The sequence below is a fragment of the Talpa occidentalis genome, unplaced genomic scaffold (genome assembly GCF_014898055.3).
Source record: "Talpa occidentalis isolate TD23 unplaced genomic scaffold, MPIMG_talOcc4v2.1 talOcc4.12, whole genome shotgun sequence".
NCBI lineage: Eukaryota > Metazoa > Chordata > Mammalia > Eulipotyphla > Talpidae > Talpa > Talpa occidentalis.
The window spans coordinates 23,618,105-23,631,125 of NW_023601212.1; the positions used below are offsets into that span (position 1 = coordinate 23,618,105).

At 43.6% G+C, this 13,021-nt stretch overlaps 1 protein-coding gene across 1 annotated transcript in view; it reads right to left on the minus strand.

Annotated features, from left to right (window-relative positions):
• Positions 1–222: 222 nt before the first annotated feature.
• Positions 223–13,021, minus strand: part of SIAE (sialic acid acetylesterase) — a 36,305-nt gene continuing 23,506 nt past the window's right edge. The window contains exons 8-10 of the mRNA XM_037505523.2: positions 6,151–6,308; positions 4,958–5,150; positions 223–3,253 (exon numbers count right to left, since the gene is read on the minus strand). Of these exons, the coding sequence (XP_037361420.1) occupies positions 2,999–3,253; positions 4,958–5,150; positions 6,151–6,308 (606 nt within the window). The 3' untranslated portion in view covers positions 223–2,998. The remainder of the gene's footprint in view (positions 3,254–4,957; positions 5,151–6,150; positions 6,309–13,021) is intronic.

Genomic DNA, 13,021 nt, shown 5'->3' on the forward strand with positions numbered 1-13,021 from the left:
TTAGAAGAAAAATCTGGCCAGAGGGTGGAGGGAATCAGAGGCAGCATTGGAGGCACTCCACACGGGCCGCTATCAAGTATCAGAAACTAAAATCACTAGTATTAATTTGATGACTCTTAAAGAGTCTTACAAGTTTGTATACTTTTGAGGTGTAAAAAGTCATTAATAAAATTTGAATAATAGCAAATCAAATGGGAAGCAGATTACTCAAAGCTGTTTATATTTTAATGGGTTATTTTTGCCTTTTTTTTCCTCTGCATAAATTGCCTGAACATATTTGCACTTAACACGGAAATGATACGTGCTGCTTTTATCATATAGCAAGTATTCTATTATAGCCTGATTAAAACATAATAGAAGAGAGCTTTATTTTAAGACATTTGAATTTTTTTAATAAGTGGACTGTTTTCTTTAAGAAGAGTATTTACTTTGTAGCTTTCATACAGTGTGTTTCAAACTATAGCTCTCAACCCATTGGTTATTAAACAGGAAATAAAGACCTACATCTTTTAAAATGAAAACAATTAGAATACATTGGAATGCATGACATGTCAAAAGGTTGACATTTTGGTTTTAAATGTAATGTGTGTATATATGCATGTGTGTGTGTGTCACAAATGCACACGTATGAGGATACGTGGGATAATTATTTTTACTATGGATCATTGTCCTGAAAAACACTGTTCCATATACTTAAAAGATGTTTTCATCTTTGGATTTTATTTTTTTTTTTTTGACAACATCCAGTTTCAATGTGGAGAGAAAAATTGGGACTGTACCTTGGTGGGAATGTAAACTGTTTAACCCTTTGGGAGGGTTATGATACAGGGATGAAAATTTTAAACATCCTTAAGCTTGTTATTCCACATTAAGGGCTCCAAGGTAATAAGTATGATGGGATGTTTGCACGTAAGAGTTAATACCATATTGATTTATTTAACAGTAAAAAATTGGGAGAAAAACATCCACTGATGACAAGTTAACTAAAGTTATGGGGTTCCCACAAACCAACCATGAATTTATCTTCAATTTTCATAAGGAAAAGTACTTTTCTAGAATAAGTCAAAAGACACAGGTTACAAAATTGCCATGAATACAAACCAAGTATATGTTCCCAAAATAATTGTTTTTCTCTAAATGATCAATTTGGAGCTGATTTCTACTTCTTATATTTTTGTTTGTTAAGTGTCCAAGTCTTTGACGAAATAAATTTCATTTTTCCAACAGTAAAAAGTTATATTCATTTGGGAAATAAACTGAATTCCCATAGAATGTTGTATTCAGTCATTAAAAATAAATGTCACGTGGGCCTCCCCGGTGGTGCAGTGGTTGAGCGCTGGGTTGCAAGCTGCCTGCTGCCTCTGCAGTACCGGTTCGATCCCCGGCTGCTCCCCGGCCACCGGGGGAGGGTCCCACATGGCGCAACAGACCTCTCCTGCCGCCCGCTGCTCCCCTCAGCAGTGTACTTCGGTCCTTCTGCCTGCTCTACTCCCCGCTCTGGCTCTGGTGAATTCTCTCACCCTCCTGCGTTTCTGACTGTACCCAGTGCTTGTATCAATAAATAAATAAATCTTTAAAAAAAAAAAGTTTCACTTAAAAAAATAAATGTCACGTGGCTTTTGATCTATGTGTCCACTACTTTAAACTTAGTTTTTCACACTGCCCACTAGCTTCCTGGGGTAAAAGGGAACACGCAATATGGGTTTATGTGTATCGGGTTCAGGGGGATGCACAGGAGTCTCTTACTGAATTCATGATCCCATTAGACCAGGCATATCAGCAGTCCAAGTAGGAGAGGAGCCAAAGTTCCTTGCAGCCAGCACAGTTGTTTTAACTTTTTACTAAATAAAATTCTGGCAATGACAGTTCTTCCTGCTGTTTGGAGCTACACCAGGACGGGTGGCAGACAAATGTGGAGAATGATGCCTTCCTATTTTACTCTCTTATCCACAGTAAAGGAAGGGAAGCTACCTATAGATAAGTCTTACTTCTTTCTCATGCTTCAAAGCACAGTTTGCAAGCCCCATTCCTAACCCAGTTTTGACCAGATATAAATGTATACACGTCACTAAGGATTTCCAGCTTCAAATAGACAACACACAATTATTAAGTGCCACTAGCCATTTCTAATCAATCAATAAGCCACATGATGATTCTTAGTAGACAGAATCCCTTTCACATTTGTCCCATCCAGATTAATTTTCTGAGCTCTGCCCCACTCTTTTCTTCCTTCTGGATTATCCTTTAAACCTCTTAACTTGAAAGAGCCTGAGATTTATCATAAACTCTAAGGACCTGTTTGCTTCTCAGTGCCCTCTATTGTCATGGTTTTCTAAGCCTGTGACTCACATACTCCTGTCACTGCTAGCCTGGGTGTCTTCACCAGCCACCAGCCCCTCACCCTTTCTCTTCACCCAGTCATGCAGTCTCTTTGCACCTTCCAAAATGCCTGTAATGTGCTCCTGGTTTAAACTTTCCCATTATTATTTAAATTAGAGGAATGGAATTGTCTGGTTTAGAGCACAACAGCACAAACAAAAGACTGCAGTGTAACAGAAGGATATGATTCCACCATAGGAAGAACTTGGGATGTTAAGAATGGAAACTTAACTGGCAGATTTTATAAAGTACACATAAATACTAGTTGGCCTTTTTGGCCTTAAAATCTCTTCCAACTCTGAGTTTCCACAATTCTGGATGTAAGGGAACAAAAGTATCAGACATTGCACTCCCAATAATGACGGAAATGAACGCCATTTAGCTTCAATTAATTTGCAATTCATAATTAGCCCAGTCCTGGCCTAATGAGGGGACAAAATGCCAGCACTGCACTTACCTGCCAGCCCTGACTCATCTCAGAATACAGAAATAACAATTTGTAAGCCAGTTGTCCAAAGAGACCTTTCTTTCATTTCCTTTAAAAACAGAAGTTTTCATCATTTAAATTCCTAAATGCCCAAATATGAAGGATCCCCACTATGTCTGAGATACTCTGCAACTAAATTTTTAGGAACCTTTCATGTTCTTCAGGAATCTGCTTCGCAAGGGGAGCAAAGAAGGGAGGAGCCGGCAGGGTACTGGTGGGATGGTACAGGGGACACTGTTTATATTCACAAGGCCACGTGGTCCAGGCATAGCGAAGAGCAGCCAGAGTACCGTGACAAGACCTGACGTTCAAGGTCAGGGTTTGAGTGGAGAAAGTGTCCATGGGAGCCGGTAGCCACTTGCATTGATGGTCATCACAGCATGAGATCTAGTAACAGAATCATAAAATAGGAGTGATCAGTCATTCAGAAGGCATTCAGACAAGGCTGGGAACTGCTCTTGCAGACAAGCTCAAAGGAAGAGAAGGAGCCACTGTCAGCCACGGACCCATTTCCTGCAAGAGCCAGAAGAACCCTGAGGCCAGATTGGGTCTGGTCAGCAGAGTCATAGGTTCATAAATGTTTATAAGATAAATCAATAAATAAGCCATTAAATTACTGAGGGAGACAAGAAAACCATCACAGAGAGCATGTGGCTCCCCGGGACTTTCGTGCTTGGTCCCTCCCCCCAGATGACAAAGCAGGCAGGGACTAAGTGAGCCAAGCAATTCAGCTCCTGTGACCGCTCTGGCACTTCCGAGGAGCTGAAGAACGAAGAAGGGGTGCAAGACACCTGGATAACAGGCCTTTCTCAAGTGGGAAAGCAGTCCAGGGGGAGAACGTAAATTATCCACTACTCACGGGGGTACCTCAACCTTATCTGGGTCCAGAAGGACGGGCACACCCAGCACTGACAAAAGGGGAGGGAGAACTCAGAGTGCAGTGGCTTCTTGGGCTAGAATTCACCTGAAACCCAGTATCCAGAAAGCTAAGTGGGGTAAGGGCTGACAAACACCTGAGGCCTGTGGGTACCACGGTTAGGATTCTGGAGGAGGAACAACACTAGGTTACTTCCTGTGTAATTAAAGTTTGTCTTTATATTCTCTCATCTCTCCTAATGACTTCTTTTCACACATCCCCAAACCAGTTGATCTGGTGGTTCCCAGACACTCATTTCTATGTTCTATCCAGGAATGCCTCCACATATAAAAGATTTATTTATTTATAAATAAATAAATAAATTGTTTATTTATTTATTTAAATTTAATTTATTTATTTAAATATTTATTTATTTATTTATACATTATTTATTTAATGCCGCCCCAACTCTGGTGCGATGGTACAGGGGACACTGTTTATATTCAGAAGGCCACGTGGTCCAGGCATAGCAAAGAGCAGCCAGAGTACCGTGACAAGACCTGACGTTCAAGGTCTTGTATCGTTTTAATATGGTCTCATTTTTCCTTCTTTCATTGTCCTATCAAAATTTGCCTCAGCAAGTGAATTAATAGCTGCTTATTTGCCCCTCTGAGATAAACTCAGATTCCACCAACAAAGACCTGCCTCATGGTAATATTATAAATTAAAGAGATGGGGGCCTCCCCTGGTAGTGCAGGCGGTTAAGCGCAGCACTGTGAAGCTGTCCTCAGCCTCAGCAGCGCGGGTTCGATCCTGGCCGGCCAGCGAGGGTCCCACATGATGCAGCAGACCTCTCCTGTCTCACTCGCTGCTCCCCTCAGCAGTGTACTTCGTCAGTCTGCCTGTTCTGCTCCCCGCTCTGTCTCTGGTGAATCCTCTCACCCTCCCGTGCATCTGGCCTGTACCCCGGTTCTTGTATAAATAAATAAATAAATAAATCTTTTTAAATTTTAATTAATTAATTAAAGAGATGGGCCTGGGGAGGGAGAGATGAGAGGGGGAGAGAAGAGGAAATGGTAGCCATAGATGGGGCTCTGGTTCTTCTAAGGGTTGGAAACCTTGGAATAACAGATGACTTGTAAGAAAAAGATAAAAGGGAGGGAAGAAGGGAAGAAAGGGTTCACTTACTTACTCCCAACACAAAATGAATCCCTATTTTATTCTGTTATTCTCACCGTAAATATCTTCTCGTCCTTCCTCTTCACCTGGATTTGCTGAGAATATGTCAGGTTGAGCAGCCCCTTGTCAGCCAAGAGTTCTATGTCCTCAGGCATTGGTCCTTGAAACATCAGTTTCTCACCATAAGCCACAGCGCGTGCCCCCAAGTGCAGCCTATAGGCCACAGTCTGTTTATCTCGAGGGTGGATGCTACAGGATAAAGAACAAGTCAGGAACTTTGGCTTTGAGCTCAAGAATAAACACATCTTTAAAAGGGCAGGGGTGGGGGCTATTATACAAAGTGCCTTGAAGAGGTGAAAATCAAGTTGACAGACTCTCAGGGGCAGCGATCCTGGGGAGTCACCTTAAGAGACATGGCAAATGGTAACCACGGCTGGGGCTTTGGTTCTTTCTAAGGGCTGTAAACCTCAAAATAACAGATAACTTGGATGAAAAAGATAAAAGGGAGGGAGGGAGAGAGGGAAGAAAGAAGGATTCACTGACTGACCAGGAGAGCTAACTCATAAGACTATTAAATTCCTTTGTTTTATTAGAATCAGCAGCTCATTATTTGGTTTCCTCTAGGTTTTATTCATTCACTCAATAAATATTCAAAAATAAATATTTGTTTATGATCTTACTATAGTCCAGACACTCAGGACGCATCAGTCTCCTTTTCACATCTGAAATCCCCTCCTATTTTAACAGTTCATGCAGGGTAGTCCTCAGGGCTGCTCACAAATATTCCACCACTCTTCCTTTGCATCCCTGGTAGCACTTTCGGCTCTAGCAGCAGCTAGGCCTCCCCAGAGCATGTGTTTTGGCCAATGTGAGGTGAGTGGAAGTGGCATTTGCTACCTCCAGATGGAAGCATTTAATGTCAGTGTGAGACACTGAGATGAGTGAAAGAAAGCACAGATCAATTGCAGCCTCTGTTGTTCTGGATCTATGAATGACCTTGATGAGCAAAGCCTCTCCGTGGACCATCTCTGGACACAGTGTGAATGAGAAGTAAACTTTTGTTATGTCAAGCCATTGAGATGTTGAGGGCTTTTTTTTTATTACTGCCACATCCCAGTATAAACGATTGACAGATAATCCTTCTACGCTCCAAACCTCAGACTACATACTCTACTCCCGCACAGCAAACATCAGAGAGAAGGCTACAAAGAGCAAACGCTGTTTAAGCAAAGCCGGGAAGGACTTGTACCTGTCAAAAGGCGAGTTTCTGTCACCCAGATCCATAGCTACAGCCATGAAGGTGTTGGGCATCCTCTGGTTGGGGACATAACCAAAGTCAGCTGTTTGATGCCAGCGGATCTCAGGACACTGATCATCTGGGGTTGCACCACGCAAGTACGAAGATAACTAGAAAACAGAGAATGCTGTGTCAGAGTGACATTGCAGCAGAATCTATAGGGGTTCCTTTCTCATAAGCAGACCCTGCTGCTGCTTCATTCTTGGCTCAAACATTCACTCCACAAGTATTTACCAAGTTAGAATGACACTTCCTGCCAGGGCAGAGACCTTTCATCCCGTCTGCTGCAGGGAGTTCTGCTGCTGCTCTCATGGGAAAGGTGGAGTCCATCTCTCCTCCCACTGAATCTAGGCTAAGCCTGTGATCTTCTCTGACCCAAAGAACAGAGAAGCAATGTTGGGCTGTTCCTGAGTCTTTGCTTTTTGCAAAGCTCTTGCCTTTGACTTCATTCTTTTAGAACCTTGTGACAACGCTTAAAAAAAAAATCCAATGACCAGGGCCTCCCTGGTGGCGCAGGCGGTTGAGCACAGCGCTGTGAAGCTGTCCTCAGCCTCTGCAGCACGGATTCGATACCAGCTGGCTGGGGGGGATACCCACATGGCGCGGCAGACCTCTCCTGTCTCACCTGCTGCTCCCCTCAGCAGTGTATTTCAGTCAGTCTGCCTGTTCTGCTCCCCACTCTGTCTCTGGTGAATCCTCTCACCCTCTCGCATATCTTGCCTATACCTCGGTTCTTGTATACATGAATAAATAAATCTTTAAAAAAAAATCCAACAACCCTGCTGGAGAAATTATACAGAGAGAGGGGTCTTGGAAATGGGGCGATTATGAGGTGAGAGAGGCATTAAAGGCCCCAGAAATCCCAGCTAAGGGTTCAGTGGTGAACTCTGGGTCCTTCAGTGCAACACAGCAGCGAGGTGAGCAAGCCCAGCTGGTGTCACCTGGAGCACAGGTAAGCCACCCCATTTGAGACCTGCCTGGCCAACCCATGGAATCATGAATAAAATGGCTGATTTTGAGCCACTAAGCTTTGGGGCAATTTGTTGCAAGGCTATAGGTAACTGATATATCTGTATACAGTCAGGCATCACTAAACAATGAGGGTATCTTTACTTTAACCATGGGGATACTTTCAGAGATATGTGGATGAGTGTGCAACATCAGCAGTGGATTTGTGCACTCAGTGGCCACCACGATGATGAAAACAACACGAGATTAAACCCAGCACCAGGGGAGAGGATACTATCAAGAGATGCAACAAACACAATAAGCGTGAGACTACCGCCACAGAGAGCTCACTACACTAGATGGCAATATGTTCAGACGGCTATGTCCCTGGGCGATAGGAATGCCAGGGCCACCAATGTAAACACAGCTTGTCATTGGCCGAAATGTTATTAAGCAGCTCATCACCCTACAACACAGGGCAGGGCAGAGAGCAGCCTGCCCTTAGCATAGGGGATCAGGGGTCCCAATTCTTCCATTTCTTCTAGCCACACACTCTTGCCATCTGGCTTGTGATTTCCCCCATAAAGCGAGTGTGTCCCCACCACTTGATTCTGAGCTCAGCCACATGGTTTACTTTGGCCAACCACTGGAAAAGCAGTTCAGGTTGTCGATGTCCAGCCCAGACCTCGGACCCCTTTCATCGTTCCAGTGGCTCTTTTCCATCACCAGGAGACTAACATGTCTGCGCTACCCCACTAACCTGGGAAAGGACATAGGTTTAGTCCAGTGTTGGGAGCAGCGCCCCCAACAGCCGACCCACAGAGAGATGAAAGAGCCTAGGGGAGACAGCCAAAACCAACCACCTTCAGCTCCCCAGACACATGTCATATAGGAACAGGCGTTATGTCTGGTCATGGAGCACATGGCTGAGGGGGTCTGTGACATGACAGTAGTTAACTGTACAAGTAATTTCACAGCCTTGTTGGGGAGACAGACCCACACATAAGAAAAGCTAACAAACAGTATAAAAAACAATGTAGATTAAATGCTATATTGGTGGCATGGAAGGTAAGTATTCTACATTTAGAACAAAGTTTATTATAAGAAAACAAGGCTTCAGAATATGTAAAAAACAAATTGGAGTGGACACAGAAAATATGAGATGTCACTACAAATAGAACTGTACATATTTTATATGTCATAGTCTTCTAAGATGCAAAGGTAAGAGGGTAAGAGAGAGACAGTCATCTAGCTGCGCTGAAGGATTATGGGGGGAAGACAAGGTGAGAAAGATGGTGAGGCCAGCGTGTGGACAGAACTCACACTTTATTCTATAAGATCTAGGGAGCCACCCTAGAGGTGATGGCTGCAGAACATCATGAATGTACTAATTGCCACTGAACTGAACACTTAAAAATAGTTAATGCTCTATTATGTGAATTTCACCTCAATTTAAAAACTAGAGAGCCACTGAAGTTACTGACATGATAAAAGGACTATTTCAGAAGAGTCATCAAGTGATCATACAAAAGGTTCTGTGAAGAAAAAAAGGCTGAAAGCAGAGAGACGGATTAGTTAAGAAGCTACTCAAATCTTCCAGAAACAGGCAAAAAAGATCTAACCAAGTACAGCAGTGGGAATGGGGTGGTTAGAAATTTAAAGGATAAACTGACAAACTAGGCAGCCAAGTGGACATGGATGGGGCACAAGAAGAAGGATAAGAGCCATCACTCAGATTGTAACATCTGAATGATCTGCTTGGGATTTTGCAGCTGTAAGGTACCTTCTCCACTGATGTCAAGATAGCCAAAAAAAAAATGGTGATGAGCCCAACCCAGTCATGAAAGCCATTGAAGGAAGAATCAGAGACCCGTGGTGGCCTTCAAGAAGTCAGTTGCCATGAGTTCTTCAGCTTCAGGGAAATGAATTCTGCCAATAGCCACGTGTGCTTGAAAGAAAACCCCGCACCTCCGATGATATCCAGCACTCACCTCCAGTCCCCTGCACAGAGGACTCAGCCAAGCCAGGCAGCTCAGTCCCCTCGCCACAGAAACAGTGAGACAATCAGTGTGTGTGGTGGTGTTTTAAGCTACTGCTAGATACACAGTAGGTAGTTACACAGCAATAGAAAACTACATGACTAAAGAAAACTCTTTCAGGCAGAAGGAAAATATTGGCAGGTCCTAAAGTAGGAGCATGTGTGCTTAAAGAAAATGAGGCAGCCAGGGTGACTGCAGTAGAGAAAATGAGGTGAAGAAAACTAGGAGATGAGATGGTGGGATACAGGGGACAGGGCAGACCCTGTATGGCTTTGTGGACCTCAGCCATATGGAGGAGCCACTGGAGCCTTTCTGATATGACTTGCATGTCAAAAGAACAGCTTAGCTGATACACTGAGCATCTCCAAAAGGGGAGAAAAGTAGCAGCAGGAAGAGCAGAAAAGAGGCAATAATTGAAGGAAGAGAGGAGGGAGGCGTACAATAGTGTAGGAGCAGTACAAGTCGTGAGAAGAGGCCAGAGTCTGCATACATCTTCAGTAAAACAGGATTTGCTTCCATCTAGCCTGAAATTTCAAAGATTCCTACTCCTGGGAAGGGCAGAGGCCCCTAGAAGGATTCCTCACTATTACTGTGATGCACGTGGTCCACCATGTCTTCCTTCCTTCTATCTCCAATGTTTACATCACCCTGTTCTCTGATTTCGGTAGCATTTTATTCTGAACCCTACTTGTAGCCAGTTAAGTCAAACCACAATGTGGGGAACAGTCAAGGTCAGCAAACACCTCATCTTTGGACTCCATTTCAAAACTTCAGTCCCTATCAAGAGGCGCTCCATTGTGAAGAGCGCCTAGTTATCCCTACAAACATGGTCAAATGAAGCGCTAGAGGAATGTTTTGCTTCTTGGTTTGCTCCGTAAAGACCAGGAAATCGTCAGGGAAAAAGTGGAGAGGATGCAGTTGTAGCAGGAAGGAGTCCTGAGATGCTATGGAACTAAGAGACATTTCCAATTCTCTTGTTAAAATCTCAAATGCAAATCAGATTTAACATATGAAATGATAAAAGATGGTGACGTTTTACAATGGAATCTGGTGAAAACTAGAAGGTAGGAATAAAAAGAGCCAGTGAGTAATCCTATTTCTTCCCACACATCAGCTAGAAGACTGAACCTGGAACCATGTTCACCAGCCAGTGCCAAGATGAGGCTCACAGCAGCAAAGCTACCAGAAAGAGTTTAGGGCGAGCACTAGCCTGAAGCACAACCAGGAGAAATGCTTGTTAGGCCGCTCAGGCCAACCAACTTGTCTCAAAATGGCAGTTTGCTGAGACTTGGGGGCAACAATTCTGTCCTCTATTTCTCTGATTGCACTACTACATACTGGCCACGTGGGGGTGCAAGCACACTCCAAACCCAAATGAAATATCAGTGTTTTTCCTAATTTGCCAGAATAGGGTTCCATTCAGTCTCCCACAGTGATGAGTAGAAGTAGTGCTACTAGTGAAGGCAATGTAATAGTCAAAAAACATGAAAGTGGCCACATTCACGTGACTTTCCAATAACACTGTGGTTTGCAGTCTGTTCCAATGTTCCTCCAGACCCCTTTTTAGGGAGCATACTACTAGGGAGGGACTCCAGTGCCCAGCCTCCTGCTCTTTCTCTCCTGCTCTGCAGATCTCCTGTCTGCTAATAACTCTGAGGTACTAATAAAATAGGCCTGCCTCACCACTGATCTTCAGTCCTATATCTCTCACTGTGCTCCAGTTATTTCAACCATCGTTTCAAACTCGACACCTCTAAAAATTCAATTCATCTTTCTTTAAAGACCAACTGTCCCTCCAGGCTTTCTGGCTTCTCTCACTAATCATAATAAACACTAATATTACCAACATGTGCCAGGTTTTACATAGATTAACTCAATCAATGCTTAAAATAACAAACAACAGTATCTTATTCAGAATCACACAGCTAAAGAATCAGAGTGGATCTGAATACAGATCTACTCAAAACCAGTATGTTGTGTTATTTGGATTTTGTATCTGGCATCTATCCCACTGAAGGTGTATTTTTTGTTTCCAGTTTTCTACAAGTAATCCACCTACATATGTTGGTGGTGACAGTTAAACCCAGAGGCGAGGGGACTCAGCCTACATTCAAGGACCAGTTCCCCCTTTCTAGCACTTCACACAGCTCATGGCACACAGTAAGCCTTCAGCACAAACTTTTGGTTTGAATTTCCTGATGTCACATTCAAATCACCATGTTCACAGGTAAAGAAACACAAAGAAGTACCTGAAAAGTCCAAATGTATTTCCTGCCAGCAATAATACAGAATCTGTGACAGAAGTTGCTATTTTGAAAATAATGAGCAGAATAATCTTGTTTCAAAGTCAAACATAAGAAAGAAGGAAAAAATGATCATGAAGTAATGATAAGTGGGAAGGAGAGCTCTAAAAATCTTTATCCAAAGAAAGCATGGTGAAATGGAAGGCAGAGAACACAGGAGCGTGGCGAGAAGGGGTGTGTGTGACAAGCACAGGCAGATGGCCGAAAGGCTTACATCCAACTCAGCTGTTACAGCTATTCCATTATTATTGTGAATCGGACCTTGTTTTCACAAACCTCACTGGTTGTATTGCCCATGTTCCAGAAAAGTCAGAACTACCACCCTGCTAAAAAATCTAGGTCTTGCAGGAATCCTATGAACACATGAGGCAAGTCAATTATGAACTTGGTTAAATATATTTATTCCTTCTAGCAAGGCTAAGAGAAGAATATTTCTGACTAGTTGCACCTAATTAAAAGCAGTTTCTTGGGCTTCCCCGGTGGAGCAGCAGTTGGGCGCTGGGTTGCGAAGATGCCCACGGCCTCTGCAGCACCGGTTCAATCCCCGGCTGCTCCCCGGCCACCGGAGGAGGGTCCCACATGGTGCGCAGACCTCTCCTGCCGCCCGCTGGTCCCCTCAGCAGTGTACTTCGGTCCTTCTGCCTGCTCTGCTCCCCGCTCTGGCTCTGGTGAATTCTCTCACCCTCCCGCGCTTCTGACTGTACCCAGTGCTTGTATGTATAAACAAACAAACAAACAAATAAATGAATAAATCTTTAAAAAAAAAAAAAACTAGTTTCTTGCTCATATGCAGTATGTAGAGAAAACAAACAAACAGATGAACTAAATACAACAAAAATAAATGTTTAGACTATAAGACCAATTAGTGGTTACCAGCAGGGAAGCGGGAAGGGTCTTGGGGATGAGTAAATCAAGACTAAGGGGACAACTGCATGGTGAAGGATAAATTGGACTTTCAGTGGTGAACTTAATGTAGTACACACACATGTTGATTTTCAATGACGCTTATATAATGTTATCATGAAATGCCTCTTGAATTTTCACCAAAAGCATGGTTTTCCTTGATATATTTTTCCTTTTGTGTTCAGTCTCATTTTTTTTTAAAGATTTATTTATTTATTTATACAAGCACTGGGTACAGTCAGAAGCGCGGGAGGGTGAGAGAATCCACGAGAGCCAGAGGGTTGAGCAGAGCAGGCAGTCTGATGAAATACACTGCTGAGGGGAGCAGTGGGTGGCAGGAGAGGTCTGCGTGCCATGTGGGACCCTCGCCTGGCAGCTGGGGATAGAACCGGCACTGCAGAGGCTGCGGGCAGCTTCGCAGCCCAGCGCTCAACCGCTGCGCTACCGGGGAGGCCCTGTTCAGTCACATTTAATGAGTGCCAACCTATGAGGTTATATAATGTGTTCCCCAAAAAGATGGTCTTGTACACAACTGCCTATGAATAAAGAGGAAGGTAACTGGGGAAGGGGCTCTCTCCCAGATTCTGGAGAGTCACAGGAGGCTTCTAACAGAAATTTAGGCTGAATGAG